Source organism: Falco peregrinus, chromosome 2, assembly GCF_023634155.1.
Source record: "Falco peregrinus isolate bFalPer1 chromosome 2, bFalPer1.pri, whole genome shotgun sequence".
NCBI classification, from domain to species: Eukaryota; Metazoa; Chordata; class Aves; order Falconiformes; family Falconidae; genus Falco; species Falco peregrinus.
The window spans coordinates 51,206,577-51,227,566 of NC_073722.1; the positions used below are offsets into that span (position 1 = coordinate 51,206,577).

A 20,990-nucleotide genomic window follows, 5' to 3' on the forward strand; every position below is an offset into this window, starting at 1 on the left:
AAGAGCAATCTGGGCCAGAGTTAGCCCAAAAGTTATTTTACAAGAGTCTTTTAAAAAAGCAACAACAACAACAAAACCACCACAAAACAATGCGAAGCGAGTGTGGTTGGGTTTTTAAGCAAGCCTTAATTCCATCTGATATCCCCAGAGCTTCAGGGCAAACCCTGCCATCCAGGAAGGCAGCTCAGTGGAGCACTTTTGACAAAAATTGTTGTGTGCAAGGATGGCTGCAACATGGATGATGTTTAAGAGCTTGGCTTGCAATAAAGAAATAGGAATGAAGTATGGAAATAATGGATACGAGAAAGACAGAGATACAGAACTTCTTAGTGACTGACATGTTTGATGAAATATCAATGCCTAAAAAATACTGTGGAAGATCTCATTGCAGTTTGGTACAAATGATGAAATCTAATTCAGCTGCCCTTGAGGTTGAAGTAGGAAAATTGTTGACCTTCCAACAGAAGCAGAACTTCTTAGAGGAGAAAGACACATACTGAAGCATTTCATTTAACAGTCATTACCAAAACCAAAATATTGAAAGCCAGATGTTTTAAAGTATTAAGATGCTTAAAGATGCTGAAGCCATCAATAGTTGATAGGATGCTTCTGTAGACCCTAAAACTCTGGAGCTAAATTAAACATCAGTGGTACAACTACTGGTGTCATGCAAAACAAAACTATTATCCATAGGTAAATGTGCTGATTCAGCCTTGTGTGTTCTTACAATGCAGGCAGTAAGAACTTTTCGTCTCAAATTCTTTGCTCCAGACAATTTACAGATTGGAAATTGACTTTAAAAAACATCCTTATCTGAAATATTGCTGGCTACCAGATCAGCATGACACAGGGTGAAGGAACCTGGACTGAGTGGGTACTGTGCAGAGGGAGCAGTTAATGTTCTGCTAATTTTGAAACAACTTCTTCCTAAATGGGATGGGCTTTAGCTCCTGGAAATTTGCCAAAAGGTCATCAAGTCTGTGTTGTGATTGCCCAGCTGAAAAGCAGATTACACACACGGTTACATGCAAATCCCTTCTTTACAGCCCTTGGCAAGGACAAAAAATCCTGCAAAATAGATAACCAGCAGTGCTTTTCCTTCCCTGCACCCACTGGTAAACTGGTATATGACCAGCCCAGCTCTGCAAATATCCCAGCATCCTGCCTTCTCTGGTGTCACAACCTGCACTACCTAATTCCTGCCAGATTCAAAAGCACAGGAGCCAGCGATTTGTAGGTGATGAGAGAGGAGACCCACCCACCAGGCTCCCTTCTCTGGCCTTCAGTCCAAAGGAGAAGGCAAGGAGGAAACCCAAAACCTTTGAGAGCTGAGCAGGTTATCTGTGAGAGTAAGCAAGACTGGAGGCAGTGGGAGATCACAATGAAAAGGTGAGCGGTGAGACCTCCAAAAATAAAATGGGGAGTGGAGGAGAGAGAGAAAGGGAAATGACAGAGTGAAGCAGAAGAGACAGGACAGAGCAGGGAACAGAGGGTGAGGAGGATATTTCAGTGGCAGGAGAGAGAGAAACAGATAAGGTGTTTTTTTTAAAAATTGTAGAGAAGGATAGAGGGAAATGGACAAAGGGGAGGGGAGGAGGAAGAGGGGGAAAAAGCCTGCCTGGAAAGTGTGGTAAAGACCAGAGTCAGAATTGGAGGGGAAGAAAGAGAAAAAAAGAACAGAATGATGACTAGGGAGGGAATAAGAAGAAAAGTCAATTAGTGAAAGTAGGATAGGTCTACACTGGGGTTTTCTCCTTTCCCTTTCACCTTCTTTAACAATATGATTGTCCTTTTAACAAAACATTGTCCTGTTTGCTTATAAAGGAAAAAAAAAAAAAAAAAGGATAAGACTTTGGGCCATAGCAATCCCACATGAGGACTGAAGTTTGGCAGTGAGATGCCTCAGATTGCATCATTAACAAACAAGAATGCCCCGGCATCAGTGCAAGCTGGACAAGTTAATAACATTTTGTGTTGTCACTCAAAACACACATGCCTGAAGAATTGCCAGAAACCCTCAGACCTGGCTTGGAGCAGCTCTAAAAGGGGGAGCACAGAGTACAGCCTGTCCTCTGCAGAGCAGCGCCATGCGGGGAGGAAGACGTGTTGCTGTTGTGGGGCAGCACCAGAGGGTCAGCAGGGAACCCTGCGAATCCATGTGGGGCCCTGCAGATATGGGGTGCTGCCTCTCCTTCCAAGCACTGGTTAGGCTGCTGGTGCATAAAGTGTAGCCAGCAGTAGCCATGTCACTGTCACTGTTTGTTTTTTTTCCCTGCTTTTTTTCACCTTTTTTTTTAAAAAAAAAAATCATGCTGTCTGTAGCTGCGGTGGTTTGAGCCAGGTACAGTCTATCAACAGCTTTGCTCCAGCCTGGGCTGTCAGTGCGCTGCTCCTCAGGGTGCACTGGCATGTGTTCTGCGTCCTAAATAGCCCTGTGCGGCTGAGGTGATGGTATGGCTGACCATGTGTGGCACAACTTGTAAACCTGCCTCCCAAATAAAATTAAAGGTGGCTAGGCAGAGCTTTTCCAGCCTGCTCCCTTACACACCTGTGAATTAGTGTGGGGTGATTTTGGATGAGGGGCTGTGTTTGGTTTCTTGGACCAGCCTGACTTGCAAGGGTTCTGTGCGAGCACTCAGCGTAACAGTGCTGTGCAGAGCGGAGTCTGGAAATGCAGAACAGACTCTTCCTATACTCAGCTACGATTTTTATTCTAATATATGTATAAAAAAAAATTTTCCTTATCGCATACTTTCCATTATTGTACATTATATTTTCCTGGATGGGAATAAATTGCAGGCTTCCACCTAGTTCTCACTCCCTTTTATTGTTATTTTAAGCAGCAGGTAAGGTTATAATCCATCTGTGTTTGTGACCTTGAACAAGAATGGGCACTTTCTGATTTACATAATGCTATCTTTTACTGAGCCATTAAACTGCAGAAAAACAGGGCCAGCATGAAAAGTAGTCATCTACATATGTTTAAAAAAATAACTGCAGTAAATCCAACTGAAGAAAGCAGACTTCTAAAAATATGCGAGAGTTCAAGAAATTAAAAAGCAAATGGACTGTAAAAGCAGTTTCACTGCAAGCAAAAACTCCTAAAATAAAATTCTTTATAAACAGCTTGCTGTCCATGTGGTGCGCTGGTACTCTGCCTGCATGAAAACTGCTCCCCTGACAGCTCCTGCTTTCATCAGGAGGGATGCTCCTCATTCCCCTGGGAACCACAGCTCTGCAGCCCATGTGCTCCAGTGTTATAAACCTGTTTCAAAATTTTGCCTGGCGGAGGGGGAGCACAGTACTGTGCTAAGCTGTTTGCATCACAAGTTGTGTATCTTGGCGCTGAGATATGAAATAACCTTGCCTTTTTCATGTTGGGAATGACCATTACAGCAGAAGCCCTCATGACAAGATGTGGTGATTTAGGAGTGAAACCTTAGTTTTACTGCTGTTGGTGCAGCATTTCTGGAATGGGTGCTAATCTTGATGAGTAGGCTTTCTGCAGCTTCTGGGATACATTTTATCAAGCTGTCAGCCTGACTTTTTGGGGGGTTTTTAGCTTGTGAGATTGTTAACTTGCGCCTTACTAAGCAGGATTGCGCCAGGCCTTTGCGGGTGGGGATGGCAAGGGAAAACCTCCCTGCAGACAGCTCAAGGAAGGGCAGGTACTGCTTGTGGAGAGCAGTGAGGTGGCTCCCTGCTAGGGCTGGCTGCACCTAGGCTTGCCAAGTACCTCCACTGCCCATCCCAGAGCTCAGCATCAGAGCAGCTGTGCAGCCAGCAGTGTGCTGCCCACAGACCCCAGGAAAGCAGCCTCTCGACGAGGTGAAGGCAGTGCATGCTGTATCTCGGTGCTGTAGGTGAGCTGTTGCCGAGGTGAGGGCAGTGCATGCTGTATCTCGGTGCTGTAGGTGAGCTGTTGCCGAGGTGAAGGCAGTGCATGCTGTATCTCGGTGCTGTAGGTGAGCTGTTGCCGAGGGCAGTGCATGCCGTGTCTCAATGCTATGCCTGTCTGGGTTGCAGCAGTTTCCTTTAGCATTTCAGGAGCTGCAAAAAGCTCAGTGTGGAATCAGTGTCATCAAACTCCAGTATGCTGTCAGCAAATGTGGAAGCAGGATGGAGCTGGCAGTCCTGCTAGGGATTCAGCAGCATACAGACCCAGCTGCACCCGCTCCAGTTACCCTGCAGTGGCTCTGAAGCGAGCAGAGCTGCTGTCACGTCAGTAGCTGTAGTGCAAAAGCAGTTAGCTGCAGAGCCCCCATTTGTGCATTTTTCAGTATATTATTCATTTGAATTACAGTACATCCTAATGGCTCCAAATGAGATCAAGGCAACACTGGCTGGAGGCTGTGCACATAGGGTAAACCAGCTCCTGACTCCAGGAGCATCTAATCTAGTCAGCTGGGTAGTATCTGTACGGTGGAGAGTACAGTTTATGCCTTTGAATTCTCCCATGGTTGCATGTGCTGTGGCTTCCTGGCCGGTATGCTGCTCGACACAGATTTCCCCCAAGTGGGAAACAACAGCAAAGGGCTAAAGCAACTGTCATTTGAGATGGAGCTTAGTTTATTAAATGCAAAGCATGTGAAATATGCTCTGTTGGGCTGTACTAGAAGGACAGATAGTTCCTGATTGCCTGAGCCTGAGAACTGTCCAGCTTTTCCTATGGAGACCTGACAGTCTGGGGTGGATTCCCCCTTCCAGGATGGGAATTCAGAAAAAGCACCCTATTTGGGGCTGAGACAGGAGAGTGGAGCATGGCCCTGGCTTTGCATATGGAAGGAAGTTCACAGGGGATCAGCGTTTGAACAAGGCTCTGAAACCAATGATTATGCTAATCCAATAACCTGAGGGCCATGGATGAAATCCTGAATTCATTAAAATTAGTGACAAAATATCCTCCCCTAGGGACTAGGGGAATGAAACAACTGGCAATCCATTATTTCAAACTACAAGCTGATTAATGGGGTAATTTTTATACAGATCAAGGTACGTTTTCTGTCCCTTTCTCCCAGACCCAGAAATATATCCTGACTTGAAGCTTCATTCAGACCTCGTGCAAGAGGTGACAGAATCCTGTTTATCAATGTGTTTATTTCTAAGAAGCGTTGTAGATACAAACTTTAATGATGTCTAGAAGTCTATGGCTTCAGAAGGAAAAAGCTTTATTCTGGAAAGAATTTACTTGTGCAGACTCAGTGTGCAAACCTTTCAAAACACCCTTCTTCAAAACAGTCATTAAAACAGATAATTATGTACTAAATCTTACTATTGTATCCAAAGGTTTGAAATACTTGTTGTTTGGTTTTTTTTTTTTTAAAGACTGTTTCTGGGATCATGGTAAGTCTCAGCTGTCAGAAAAGGTAAAGTTCTGGAGAAGGAAAAAACAGCCTGAAATATGTGATCCTTAAACACTCATAAAAAGCTGGAGGGTAATTAAAAATAACTTATTAAAACACGTTACTTTTATTGTCCTGTGAAGTCAGTCTCATGGTGTCAGGGTCCTGATTGTGCATGCTTCAGGATGTGAGTCTTGGGGTAACTGTAGTTTTCACTGAATACGCTAGTAGGGAAGGGGAAGACATTGGTATAAGAAAACTGTTCACTCTGGGGAGTGTTGGGAAAACTCCTGTTTTATATTCTTTTCCAGGTGAAACCAGAAGACATCTTACCCTAAGGTCAAACCTCAGCTGTTCTGAGCCAGTCATATTAGTAGACTTCCCACAAACTGCTCTTTAACTGTCTTTGTTTTTGCTGTCTGTCTTTCTCTCTACAGTGTGATAATGACAGGTGCATATAACAACTTTTTTCGAATGTTTGACCGAAATACCAAACGAGATGTCACCTTGGAGGCATCCCGAGAGAGCAGTAAACCACGAGCTATTCTTAAGCCCCGGAGAGTCTGTGTCGGAGGCAAACGGAGGAAAGATGACATCAGTGTTGACAGCTTGGACTTTACTAAGAAGATCTTGCATACAGCATGGCACCCAACCGAGAACATCATTGCTATAGCAGCGACAAACAATCTGTACATATTTCAGGATAAAGTGAACTCAGAAATGCACTAGATTATTCAATATCCCTCTCTATTTACAAACCAGCCTCTTAAGAGTTGTAGAAGGATGTGATCTTCACAAAAATTGTGGCTTCTTGTGGTGGGATTTGTAGGTTGCATCCTTTCATCCCTCAGCCTGTATCATTACTGGTGGCAAGCCAACTACTTTCCATCACTGCAACTGTATGAGTAAAAGGCACGACTGCAAATCCAGTACTGTGGTCTGTATCGGTTCCTTTAAACAAACAGGGGTATTTACTCACTTTGGGAGCGTTCCTGAGGAGGGCTGACGCCTCAACTCCCATCAGTCCTTCCAAGGGTCTCTGGTTCGTAGGACCATGCTGTTCTGTTGCCCTGCCTGCTTTTGCAGTCCACAGCATTTACCACATTGTTAGAGCTTTTTGCCACAATCTTGTGATCATTTTTTTTTCCAGTAACGTTCTCCTGTCTTTCAACTAAGCCAAGCCTGTTTGAGTGAACAAATATCCCCATCCCTTTAAAGCATGTGGCAGATTGGAGGGGCCTCATGACAGTTATAACTGGAAGGAGAATCCCTGCTGGTGAAAAGCTGCCCCGTCTCACCTGTCCCATTCCCTTCTTTACAACACCCTCTAATTTATTTATTTATTGACATTACTTTATGCTTCAACTTCCCGAGTAAGTGACAGACTGGTATAGTTACTCAGCCAGCTTATTCTAAGAAGTTTATTCTCCATAGATCTCTTTGCTTTCTTTAAAACAGTAACTAGTGTCTTTATCACGTGGAGGACTATTTAAAAAATTGGTATTGCCACTCCAGTGGGACTGGCTGGTCAGACACAGCCTGACAATTAACACACAAACCCGTCTTACCACTTGGGGGTTGGAGTCCTGGAAACTTTGGCTAGAAGTGCTGTCCTTGAAGGCAACTATCAACTTCAGTGGGAACAAAGTTGCATCACTGCTAGACACTTCAGAAAGTCCCTCGTTGGTTGATTGCAGCGTGGTTATTTTAAGCCCGGCCTTTTGGGGAAAACAGGCAATGCCATGGTATCTGCGGCTGTAAAAAGAATGGTACTGCGAGATGCAGCACTGCTCAGTGAATTTTAACGCTTTTAAATGAGTCTGCTACTGGGAGACAAAATTATTCCTGGAGAAGTAGGAAAAATCAAAACCTCCAAACTAAACAAAACCTTCTTCCACATAAATACTGTTAGAGCTATCTCTGTTTTAAAATAAATAGTGATGTAAATGGAAAAGGAGAGTACACGTGATCGGTGTAGCGCATGCAGGAATTATATGGGAATGGTGCAGTAGGCAGGGAGTCCTCTTAATCCAGGAAAAGAAAGTTCTGCTGCATCCCTAATAGCTCTGGCAGAAAAATTAATATCCCAAAGGATTTCTCCTCAAACCATGAATAAAAGAGCAGAACTCAGATGACCTGTTAATCTGCCCATATTAAAACTCCTCAGAAAAAAAAAAAAAAAAAAAAAAGAAAAGAAAAAGTCTTTAAGCCATTATGCACTGGTTTCTTGGTAAGTGGAGAATGTACTGATGGAGGAGTCTGCATGCTTTTATATTTTGGTTTGGGGGAAAAGGTAGTGAAAATCTGCTTACAAGAACTAAAAAAAAGTCTGCAGCTTTTATATCACTGACATCTTAACACAACACATGAAATCTGTATGTTTGAAGTTTTCTAGATCAATGCTGTATATTTTGTGTGTAGAAGCACAAATGCATGTGCATCAGTTTCCAGCCACACTAAACACATATGGTATGAAACGTGTAGGTTAATTTTAAAGGGAATGAGGAATGTTTGTTTATGAAATACTGTATGCTGTAGCAGGCATGGACAGTATATGTACATATTGATTCTAATGAAATTTAACAAAATTGCCTTTTTTTTTTTCTTGTAAAAAGGTTTAAGAATGTGGTAAATTGTATAGAAATCTTGTTAATGCCAAACTACTGCTTCAAGGTTGTCATACAATTTCTTTGACTTTTGGCCTCCTCCATTAACCTTTGCAGCTAAAAAAAAAAACAAAAACAAACAAAAAAAGCTATCAGCTTATATTGGCATTTACAGCTAGAAGTACTGTAAAACATATATTTAGCTTTTAACATTCTCAAGTAAGATTCTATAGATAACTTATTATAAAGCAGATCTTAATACAACAATTTTTTGTTTTTAATTTGAAGTACCTTACTCTGTTAACAGCTTTGGGTACCAAAAAGAATATGTTAAAGTTAAATAAAGAAATATATCTTTGGAGCTTTATAAAACTAATGAAATGCCCAACCAAAATACCATGAAGTGACTATAAAGGAAATAAATAGAAACCTTTCAAAGACCAGTATTCCGTTCCTGTCTTTGGCATCACTCGTACAGATCGGTTTCCTGGTTTCTTGAATGTATGGAAAGTTAACATCGTCATTGTGAACGTTCCAACTTTCTTTCTCTTTTTAGTTTGAGCTTTCAGTGGTGTAGAGTAAGTGATGGTAAAGTTGGTAAATCTGATTGTTTTGAAAGCTGTTGTTCATGGCTGCATTCTTTGTGTTGCACAAATTAGCTAACTGTTGTTGAATAAAAATATAAATATGTTAATACCAGCTTTTTCAATAAAACTACAACCAAAAGGCATAAATAGATGACTTCAAGGCACAGCTTATTTTTAAGCTAGGCATGAAAGGGTTGTTTGGCTGCTTTTACAAAGGAGGAAGAGTCACAGGTACCGGGACTCTCAGCGCAAGCTACTATGTGAACCTGAAGCTTTGTGGCAGGCGGAGAAGTGAGCACAGTGCCATGAATGGGACCTGCTTGGGGGCTCAGTGTGATGAAGCGCGTGCGGAGACCGTTGCAGCAGAGCTGGAGATACACTTTTGGTTCATACCTTGGACCAACTTTTCGCCCTGCTCATAGCCCAAGACAGACTTTAGGAGATTTGGGTCTCAGCCTCCTACAGATGGAATAAGAGACACGCACAATGTGAAGGGACACACACAACCACACGGTAAAAAACAGCAGTAGTGTCACCACTGGCCAAGCTGGAGACCTTCCAACATGGCGGGCCATGAGGGCACATCTGGGATGCGTCCAGGCCTGGCCTCCCAAATGAGACAGACGTTGGGCCAGGTGACAATCCAGAGGGCTATTAGCAGAGCAGCATTCCTCTTTCCCCTGTCACTATCTTTCAACCTCTACCCCGGGGCGGAGGGTGGGGGGGGGGGGGGGGGGGGGTGGGAATTAAAAAAGGGAGGGGGAAAAAAAGCTAACTTGGCATACACACTTACAGGTAGGAAACCAGTCCAAACTGATGTCTGACTCTCTGGCCATCATGATGCTTGCCCCAGATAACCTCTTCCTTTGAATCCCAGACTAAGGCAGCTAACCCTGCCTGCATGTCCCACATGGCGTGCTGGGTGTGAGAAACCACCTGGCCATCAGCACGAGTTAGACACTGAAAGGCTAAGTCCTTTTTCTGGATGCAGACCAGAATAAATTTGCCTCAGCTGTTAGATTAGGCAGTGTGTTGCTTTGCACACTCTCCCATAGCTTACATGCTAATTCCGCCACCCCTCCACCCCCCACCCCACCCCCCTTTTTTGGAAAGACACAGTCAATCCCACTCATTTAGGTGGACAAACACAACTAGGCACTGAAGAGAGAACTCTCAGCTGAAAATCAACACATCAAGCAATACACTATTTACCTTCCCGGTTTCCCTTTTCATCCCTAAATACCCAGTAGAAGCAGGAGCCAGATGGCTAACTGGCATGCTTTTGAATTTTTCACACGCATACTTAGTAGCTGCATACGGTGATTTAACCCTTTGTGGTTCGGGGGTGATGTTGGCGTGAGCCACCTGCTGCTCCTGTTTGCAGCCAGCAAGTTGTCTTGCTTTCAGGCAGAGTTAAGTCCTTTGGAGCCTTCCAAGGTCATGGTTATTAATCCCTGATGAGGGGGCAAGTATAAGGCTTGTTTGCCTTCTATCTCCAATTTTCAGTAACATTATTATCATCAATTTGCTCCCACTCCCAATAGTAATCCTTTTCCATTTGCAGTCTTCTCAACAAATTGCATTAAGTCTAAAATTAGAGCATGAATTCACTTACCTTGCTCATGTGGTAGAACCTCAGAAGACAACGGGATTACTGGAGTGGGTGAGATTCAAAAAGTTGGCCCTAGTTTTATAAGATGCTTGAGCCAGGGTATGTTTCTTTGGGTTTTGTGAAGCTGTGAAACAGTCTGGATATTCTGTACAGGACAGTTCGCCATGCGTACTGGAAAGGCTTGCTTTCAGAGTGCACCACCAGAAAGCTTTTCTTAGAAGTGATTTTTTTTTCCTTCTCTCTACAGTTGGATGAGGATCAAACTCTTATTCATGTGAAAGTGAGCACAACTCTTCAGGCAGCTAGAGATCCTAAATCTGGCCCAGGATGCAAAGCATTTCGTGTAAAGCCCCTGACTGAGCAAACTCCTCAGCTATAAAAGCTGCCATGAATATGGATCAGCCAGGCAAGGTACAGCTGATTACTTGTCTTGCCATTTGCCAATGGAGACAGTCAATGAATAGGACAAGATCCTTAAACCAACAATTCCATTAAACAGTTATTTTAACTATCATGGTGAGGTTATAATATTCTTTTTATAACTTTGTCACTAAAAAGAATAAAACCTACAGTAACGACTGTATCAAAGGATGCAAGGTGGTTTTCTGGACAGTCACTCCTTGTTTTAAAACTAGTATTAATCACACTAGTAGCATGTGCATGTCACAAGCAGCAGCCCAATCCAAGATATCTCAATAGATTCCCAAGCAGATTAACTTGGAATACAGGACCAAATTCTTCAACTGATAATAAACTGACTGTGCTCCAGGAAGAAGAGTGCTTAGCTTGCAGAACTCCAGAAACCCCGTCACCACCTTCCGTGGCTTCATCATGATTTCTCCAATAGGAGGGACAACTCTGGGGAAAAAAATTGCTAGAAATGATAAATAATAAGTAATTGAAACCTGAATTAGGGCATCAGATTGGGAGCAAAGAGATTGGTATTCTTCCATGCTCTACCTAGAAAATAAATGCTGCCCAAGCAGGACACCAGGGTGAGATCCTGCTGTCAATAACTTGTGCCAACATCCCAGCCCTGGCAGGCTCTCACCTTCTTTTCTCCTTGGCAAGGCTTGAACACCCACAGCAGCTCTGCTAGGTGCCTTCTCACTTTAGTGGGAAGATGCAGAAGAAAAAAGAGGCTTCCCTCAGACAGGAGAGATACTGGCATTGCGATCCATTTGTGGTACAGGAGATGATGCTCACAGTAAATTTATGCACATCTCAGATTATCTCATGGAAGAGGTAGGAAGGATGAAGTTGCCGGTTCAATTATCATCCTCTGACATCTCTGCTAACAGCTCTCTGAGATGAACAGCTGCACCTTCCGTTTCTCACAGCTATTGATCTGCAAACCCAGATGGATGTTGCTGCACCAATTGTGCTCTGTCAACATGTTCAAAATCTCTGCAACCTTAGCAGGTAAAGATTTACTTTAGAATGGAATGAGAGATAAGCTCCACATATCTTGTGAACAAGTAGGGCTCAGCTAGGTTTCTTTTTAAAATGTTTGACTATTTTGAGCTGCTATTGTAATATTACTAACTAATACCCAGGAATCCAGCGCTGCTTTTAAATCTGGTATCTCCTAATCACTTTGTAGGGCTGCAAGAAATCTCTCCTTGTGCAGCTTATCCCCTAGGTCCTGTCAAACCAGTCCCAAACCCACACTCTCCAAGATCCACCCTTCATGATTAAAGAGCGTAGAAGGTGGTTCTTGCTCAGGAAGGACAATTGCAGCCTGAAGCCATTCAAAGTGGGAGATAGAAAGATGGCCCTTGCTCCCTCTACACAGTCTGTTGCCAGACTTATCCCACACACCCCCAGCCTGTTGTGCTGCCTGCCCGTTCCCCCCGGGTTGCCTTTCTTTCCACCTCATCCTATGACTCTCCACATTCTCCCTGTAGCCTACTCCTTGGGCCACATCCCATGGCCAGAAGCCACTAAAATCCCCTTGACTCCCACCACTGGACTAAGCACAGCAACCTCTGAAGGCAGCAGAAGCAGCTTCTCATGGGCATCACGGTAAGTGCCCTGCGATCTCCTCCCTCCCCAGCTGTCAGAGGAAAGCCCTATTTGCCAATATACTATATTTCAAGTGGAAGATTTACAGAATCAGGGAGATTGTATCTTAGCAACCACCAATGCACTAAGAAAGCAGTTTAACCGTTTAAACCTTCCATGAAAAAATCCGCTGCATTCAAGGCACAAAGCCCTTCCAGCCAGCCACCAAGAGGGACGCGACTGCCCGGAGCGCATCCGCCTGCCCCGGTGACCCCGCGTGAATCTCCTCCCTTCCCAGCACAAACGGTCAGGTGCTGCTCTGGCCGTGCCTGCCCCGCTTGCTCCCTCGCAGGCAGCGAAGTGGAGAAAAGGCATCTTTTTGCAGAGAAACCCTGAGGGTTTGAGTATTGGTCTTAGCCCCATAGGAACCAAAGCAAGATCTTCAAGAATTTCCAAGGGGAAATGAAGAAGTCCCACAATGAAAACTCAGAGGGAAATAGGCACAGGGAGGGCTGGGATCGCCCTATGTGAGCTGCTCTGATGCAACACCTATTCCCTGATGTGTACAATTTAGAAACGCCATCTTTTCCCTTCCACAGCAACACCTTCATTATCAGTCTTTGGATACAGCTTTCCCTCAGTTCTCTTCTTCCAGAGGTTTGGGCCAGATGACAGACCAGAGCTGTGCCTCTCTGCTTTACATGAACACCCCACACAACAGCTTCCATGAGATTTTTCTTACCGTGCCCGCAGCGAACCTGAATTTCATCATTGACCTGACAAACATAGCAAGAACAACAAGGCTTCTGCAAAACTTGGTTTAGACAGATCACCATTATATTCCATTTAACATTAGCCTCAACTACCTGATCCATTGTACAATGACACGCTGCAACAGTGGGACAAACACCAGTGTGCTGCAAAGGGAGCTACTGGGGCATCTTTAAGGCTGTAAATAATCCCTCAAAAGGGAGCTGCTTGATAAGGACACTTAGCAGGAGCGATGTAGAGTCCCTCATCCACAGACTGAATTTATTTTTTTTTCACAGAAAGGTAGGTCTTAACCCATAACCATAATCCACAACCAGCCTCCGAAGGGAGCTGGAGCACATTGGGCATTGCAAAGGCAGGTGTTTGTAAAACCCACAGACTCAAAGAGCGGAGAAAGGTGGCAGCTCTTGTCTTTCTTGCTCTTGCTCCATAGATGCACTGTTTTGAAGAAACTTAATATAATAATTAAAGCAAAATAAAGGCAAAACAGAAATTCTGCCAGGACAACTAGTGGTCCCAAAGAGTATGTATGCTATATAAGAACTGTGATATAGGGCATGTGCACGTACTCAGTGTATCCATCTCTGCTTAAAGGCTATGTTGCTTCTAAGCTGCAAGATGGGAGAGCTGCCCTGGGCTAGAGAAACTTCAGGCTATAGAACTGAAACACTCCTGTGGAGATTCACTTTTTAAACAATGATTAAAGATCAATTGAATTGTTACTAGAAGCAGCATTAGGCGAGATTTATGAATCATCCATTTATAACTCTAGGAAAGCATCTTCTGTAGAGACAAGACTGAAAAATCCATTTATTGCAAAACCATTTGCTGGGCTCATCATCTCTCCCACCGGTGCAGGGGCGGGCACACACAGCACACCGGCCATCGACGCCTTTAGGGATGAAGTTGGTAAATTCCTTGAAGGTATTTCCTGCCAGTGTGTGCTCTGAACAAAATTCAGCACCAGAAGAAAATAAACTTGCTTTGAATTGTAAACTTTGGATTGAATATGTTTTGAACGTGGAGGTTTTTTTAAAAAATAGAGGGCTCTTTAGAGTCTTCGGGCGGTGACACCCATCCCGACCTTCAGATGGTGGCTTCAGCTTTGATTGAAGACAGACTCTTGATCAGAATTCACACTGTAGACTACTTCCAAAGCATCTAAGCCCTATTAAAATAACATTTCCATTACCTAATTAATTGTTTGAAGCTATTTCCCCTGATTATTTATGGAGGTTATAGTTTGTTACCTGAGGCAACAGCATGGCTTGTTGTCGTGGAAACATCTCTGCTGTCACCAGGGCTGACTAAGGAGGGAGGACCAGGAGAGGGGACTACAGAAGAGATGCTTTGTTGAAATGCCTCACACTGTAAAGTGAAGACATGATTTCAGGTAAGGACAGGCCACACTGAGATCAACACATGCTGATTTCCAAGATATTAGGGGGCCTGTGGGCTTGGTCGAGGCCCTGATTTAGTGTGACACAGCTCCTGCTGTCAGGCACTGCCATCTCCCATGGTTAACAACAATATTTGCAAGGTCCTTTCTGATGCCAGACTTCTTGCTATTATTGCAGAAACATCCTGCCACCTTCAAAAATAGAACAAAGGCTCTCTAACAGTCTGCTGTCATCTCTCTGTCTGATTTGTAAAAGACGAAAATTCAGCCTTTCAGGGTTCTTCCTATCGGCCTTTACCTGATGCGTGATCTTGACACAACCTTTCTGCTTTCCCCAAACCTGTGCGTTAATTATCACGCATGGAGATCTCAAGCAAGAATTGCAGCTAGGATTTCCCTGAAAGCAGGATGTCTGCTGTCTAAGTTTGAATTAAACTCTGCCACTGATTTTCTCTGGTTCTTACTGTTCAGGTAAAAGAATGACAAAGGAGAAAACAGTTTCCACTGGAGGGACATCAGCCCCACATGTTGTCACCGCTCACATCACAACGGGAGCAAACAACGCGGATCAACGCTCAGATTTGTGTCACAGATCCTAGAGGCAAGAACCTTCTGAAAATGCTGCGGAGCTGCAAAGCAGCCAGAACTGCACATGTCTCAAGTCAACACTGTTTGGTTACCATCACGCAGTATTTTTCACAAGGGCAAAGATTTCTCCGTTTTCACAGTCTCGGGCTGCAGGTTCACTCCGCAGTAGTGACTTTGCCAGTCATTTGCGCGACGTCCCTTGTGGCTGGCCGGGAATAGGGCTGACGAACGCTTGCCTGGCTTTCGTCAAAACATTTTCTAACTGCGCTTCCCCTCCGAAAGGGAGTGAGCCCAGGACCTGGTTCTTTGTTCCTCGGCGGTGCCCCCCGGAGGCCGCAGCAGCGGCAGCGGAGCGCGGCGCGAGCCTGCAGTGCCCCCCGGCGGCACGCGGGGGACGCGCAGCGCGCGCGGAGCCGGAGCCGGAGCCGCGCAGCGCCCCTCCGCCGCGGGAGGGACCGAAGGGATAAAGCAAAGGGCAGACGGAGGCGCCAGACACAGACGTGCCCTCTCCGGAGATGGACGGGCCGCGTATGACGGCCGGGCAGCGCCCCTAAGCCAGGACGGGCTGGCTACACCCCCTAGGACTGGATTTTCGTTGAATAACGTAGGGGAAAATTACAATTCATCAACAGCTGGATGGCTGACTTGTACTGCGATGCTTCTGGCACCCTGCATCACACTGCAGATGAGAACTAAATCTCTGCCAATAATTAAGACCAGAAACGCGAATTGTTAATTACCTTTGTACATCATCTGCTGACGTCTCCATAAAGGCAGTGCAGATGTCACCGACGCTGGCCAGCCCAGCCTCATAACAAATGAAATGCAAACCAAAATGAAGCTACAAACTTGGCGTCGTAAACATAAATATACATAAACATAAAACCCCTAAAATAAACGGATTTTAAGCCAAGTTTTTAGCCCATAAAGAGCAGTTTCTCTTGACCTACTAAGGGTAGTATTCTTGCTGAGTAATTTCAGGCACTGCAGAACACCTTAAATTAAGACTCCATCTGTACAGTCTGCAGAGCCAGACAGGCTGTGTTGGGGAAACTCTAGCCATCCAAGAGTTTCCTCTCCAAATGGCCTCTGAAACAACCACACCTGATGCACATTATCTAGAGAGTAGCAGGAGGATACCAGTACCTTAAAAAAGATAGTGTCATTGGAACAAAAGTTGCAACAGGCAAGTTTTGCCAGGAGCGAGTCCCCTGCACTGCCTGAGGGCAGTAATGGCCCACGCCAGCTTCCCACTTCTGCACACAGGAGCAACAGGGCTGCAGGCCGTGCAGTACAGCCCAGCACCTCCTCTGGGAGTTAGGGATCCCCCTGAACAACCCAGCACCATTACAGTACTTTGCTGCCCAGAGCAGAAGCTGCTGTCACCTCGCCAAGGCTGTATAAGGTGCTTTTTCAGCACTGAGCTGAGCTGACCTTCACAGCAGCAATCCCACCCACATGGTGCCACCAGAAGACGTACTGTGTCCCAGAAGAGAGCTCCTGTCAGCATGGAACCCAGAACAGAGACATCAGCACACCATGGTACTGGAGTAGGCATCCCTGCATGTGACCTGGCCCAATTTTTATTATTGGTGGCAGGTGGGAAAGTTTAAAACTAATTGAATGCAGCCTGCCTTGGTAAATAAATCCCCCATCACACTGGAGGAGTCACACTCCTTTGGGTAGAGTCCTCTATTTTCCCTGGGGATCTGCAGAAGGGAGGATCAGTAGACTGTAAATGTGTTGAGGCAGGTGATCCAGCCAAACCCTCTACAGGGGACACTTTCTGCTGCAGCTACTGTGAAGTGAAGCCCACTGTCAAGCAGGGAGGGCCACCAGGTTCCCAGATGACACCTACCAACCTAGGTCAGTCTGTGAACATCCCAGTGGCCACGTCATACTTGAATATTAGTCTTGTCACTGCCCTGGGAGCCTATCTGCATCTTGTTGTGAGTTTGAAGATAGCAGCCTGCTGTCTGGAGACAACTTCAGGAAAACTTTCATGTTCTTTGCAGGAGTAAGAATATGCTGGAAAACACCAGAATGTCACTGCTTTATTTTCCTTGTTGCAAGGTGAGACAGTGAAGGAGGAATCCCCATCCCAGCCCACAGGTCATCTGGGAAATCGGAAGATGGAACTTGGGGGTAACAGAGTCTACAAAGGTTGGGGAGGGACAACTAACATCTAGTCCCAAGGACATGCTGCTTTGGCAGGAAAGCTCTACGGGCACGGATACCTGGGTGCGGGCAAACTGAAGTCAGGTGGCTGTAGCACAAAAACAATGTATGCACTCACTGTATGTATTATATACACACACATAATATAAGTATATTCCATATATTATGCATGTGCTGGGCATGCACCTGCTTCTTGGTGAAAAAGCTGATTATCAATAGCCACCAGGTCGTGGTTTTTTTTTTTTTTTTTTCTCTACTGCATTTTGGGAAGGGTGACCAAACTCACTCGCTCTCTTTTTCAGTAGGACTGCAAAGATCCCCAGGTGCAGCAGCAGCAGAGTTGCAGCCCTTCACAGGAAACGCCCTAAGTAACTGGGTACTCAAATCGGAATGTGCAGGAAAACACATCAGTGCACAAACTTAAATGAAAATTTTTGTTGGATGAAAATGCAGGAAAGAACATTGTGAAGCTGCGATCTTACAAAAGCTGCTTCCTGTAGCTATCAGTGGGATGACATGTATCCTGTGTGTTTCCTTCTATACTCACATAAAATGTTTTGTAGCAGAAGGTTGCAAGCAGTGTTTCTATGTTTCTATGTTCCTGTTCTCCTTCCAAACCTGAAGTTCAAGTTTATTACAGGTCATGAAAATGCAAGTTTTCTTAGTGCCGAACATCCTGCCTTAATGGGAAGGTGAATCTCATAATTTCCACATCTGCCTTAATGGGAAGGTGAATCTCATAATTTCCACATCTGGGTATATTTTATAATAGAAAGTTGCAGGATGCTGATGATTTTCTTTTCCAGAATAAAAGCTAATTAAATCTCTTGACTAATAATATGAAAACAACCAACCTTAATTAATGCCTATAAACAGTAACGTGATGTGGTTGTTTTGTGTCTAGGCATCCTATTTGCACGTACATAGGAAGCTGCTAGAGCAGGTATATCTCTTCACAAGTTGGCGAGCTCCACCTAATTTTTGCTGCATGAATTAATACTTTTCTAACTTAATGAGTAGCTGGTTTTCCTTCATATTTATCTGCTGTTCAAACAATCGCAGCTATAATGTTGAGATTGGACAGCCTCTTTTAACTTCATTTTCTATGGAATGTGACTCATACCCTGAAAGACTCCAATGGATTTCAAGTATTAAGAAAACATTCACAACCTTGAAACTTCTTTTGCCTTTTCCAGTGAAAATAAGGAAGCCAACAGGCAGGCGGGCATGGGTGCACTCTGGAAAGTGGTGTATTATTTTATGTCAAAGGCTCAACTTCACTGGCTGTGTAGGAATGTAACCAAGCACTGCGCCACCCCAGTGACGCATTCTTATTCTTATTACCCTGTATTACAAAAAATTGCATTTTATGGCACTTAAGAGAAGATCAGTTAGTTCTAGGAACCACATACATTTCCAAAAGCCTAATGTTTTCCTTCTCTGGAAGGACTGCACAAAACGCAAAGCATAAACTCTTTCCATTCTTGCTTACTTCAAGAAGCTGTTAGTCATTACAGAGTGGGCTCTTAAATTACTCAGAATTTCTATATGTGTTTTGTTGTTTTCCTGTGCTTATGGAAGAATGTTATCAGTTTGGAGAACAAGCAGTACTTTTTCATGTTACTTTGAGTACAAAATTCGAATAGTGAATATTTACTCTAAATTCTGTATATTCTAAATGTTAAAGCTGAGCTTACAGAAGACCAGCTGAACCTAATTTAGATGTGTCAATAGCCATGTAATCTCCTCCTCCTCTGTTAATTAATACTAATTCAAAAGATTGAATTATCAGCCTAGAGAAAGGGCACCTGTCTTTGGAGCTGTTTATAATTCATCATGTCTTCAAAACCAAGTAAGAAAATAATAGATGTGGGATTAATTGAATAATTAACAGCAGCTGCCACATTCTGTCTCTGTCCTTTCCAGTCTAAAAGATGGACTGGTTTGGAATATAGAGCTGTAGCACACAAGTGGAACAAAGTTATTTTGTGCTCTGTTTGCTTGCAAGATGTAAATAAATAGAAGCTCCCTTTGCAAAGGCACCTTGTCTGGAATTGCAATGGCTTATTAAGTATTAACAATTTTGTGCTTGTCAGCTAAGATAAAATTTAGAAAGGAAAGATTTATTGGCTAAAGCTTTCAGAGCACTGAATGCTAGACTGACAAGAAAATGGAGTAGCTATCCATCACGTTACTGTTAACGTACACTTTTTCTCCATAAAAATACAAGAACATCAAGAAGGAACACTGAAGAACTAGCATCAAAGGGCATTATTTAAAGGTCTTGAATTCAAATTTACCTCCTCTTTCCCTTTTGGATACACAGAAGAGCTGAAAACACATGGAAAATTACCTACGTGCTAGTGTTCAAAACTTCCCGCCTCTGTTGGAAAGAAGAATTTGACAAATTCAACTGTACCCCTCAACCTGTCACTATAGAGCATGCAAATTATTTTTGCCAGGATCTAGGTAATTCAGGGGTTGTTTTTCACAGAAGTGCATAAAAGGGAATTGTGTAACTTGGAATCTAACCAATATTGGTATCAATATCCTTGAAGGAGCTCACCCGCTCCAAGGAACCAGAGTGTTCTAGCTAAATAATTCTAAGCTTGCCACTGTGATAACAGTTATATGCCAATATCCCCTAATCACTTCCTCAGAAAAGGCTGAACTAGAAGTCTCAAGAGTTGTTGGAGCTGAGCCTCCTAAGGATATTGTTACAGACAGGAGCCGCCTGGATTAACCCTTTGATCTCATCTTAAACAAGCAACTCTTCCCAAAGAAATCTGAAAAATACCCTCCCTCTTCTTGCAAGACTTACACACCTGACTTCAGTCAATTTGTCCTTTTTAGGATATATAACTTCTTCAAAATGCACCACACAGTAAGGTAGTAAATTGACATCCTCACAAAGAGTAAAAGCTAAAAACAGAAGAATTTTTAACTTTAGTTCTGAATAGCAAGACTGTTGCCTTTTTCCTCCTGACAAACATATGAATGGTTTCACAATTATGTGTATATAAGTAAAAATGTAATATATATTATATATGCATCTTTTGTGCTTCTATCTCAAAGCCAGGAAGAATGTTTAGAAATTTAAAAAGAATATGGATATTATCACAAAAGGAGAAAGGGCTGTGTTAGGCTTATTTCCAACCAAACTGGGACCAGGTAAGTAAAACTATGTCAAAATTTGCATTTACCTACCCCCTTTCCACCATTTCTTTTCCCCAGGTTGGGGAAACAGAGATGGTTGGCAGGTTTCAAAACTAGAAGCACCCAGAAGACATGGTTCTACTTCATAGATTTTGGCTTTGGATGGTGACTGCTTCTGCTCTGCAACATCAGGTTTGGCTTATTGCCTGGGAAGCCTGCAGGTGCCTTTGGCTTCTTCCCAGTTGCAGCCCAGGGTCATGTTCAAGAGGGTGGTCATAGCTGGAATGCAGTCAAATGTCACCCTTTCCCCCAAAGCTTCCCTTTCTCTATCGAGTTTTCACTGGTGACACCCCCCCCCCCCCCCCAGTGATGACTTGATGAGCAAAGGCAAAAAAGAGTCTAATACAGGATCAGTGGAAGTGTCAGGGAAATAGTGTGATGTATGTGTGAAATACAGTCATGCAGTGGTCAAAAAAGGTTGCAAGTCACAAACAGTCTGCCGTGAAGTCTTTGAAAACACAGATTGTGTCTGAGATATGTGTAGATTTCACAGCTACAAAAACTTCACCTGGTATACTCTGATTTTACTGATACCTTTACATAGCGTGAAGCAAAACTTCAAGCATCTCACAGTAGAACCTTTTAAACATTCTAAATTGTATTTTTCAGTGACAGCTGCTATCAGTGCAAAACAAACAACTGCTCACAATGTCAAAGCATAATGAACAAATGTTGTACCCATTTAAG

At 43.7% G+C, this 20,990-nt stretch overlaps 1 protein-coding gene across 8 annotated transcripts in view; it reads left to right on the plus strand.

Moving 5' to 3' along the window:
* Nucleotides 1–8,684, plus strand: part of PPP2R2C (protein phosphatase 2 regulatory subunit Bgamma) — a 207,250-nt gene extending 198,566 nt beyond the window's left edge. For all 8 annotated transcript variants that reach the window (XM_027794797.2, XM_027794799.2, XM_027794798.2 and 5 more), the window contains one exon: nt 5,780–8,684. In XM_027794797.2, the coding sequence (XP_027650598.1) occupies nt 5,780–6,071 (292 nt within the window). In that variant the 3' untranslated portion in view covers nt 6,072–8,684. The remainder of the gene's footprint in view (nt 1–5,779) is intronic.
* The last annotated feature ends 12,306 nt before the right edge of the window (nt 8,685–20,990 follow it).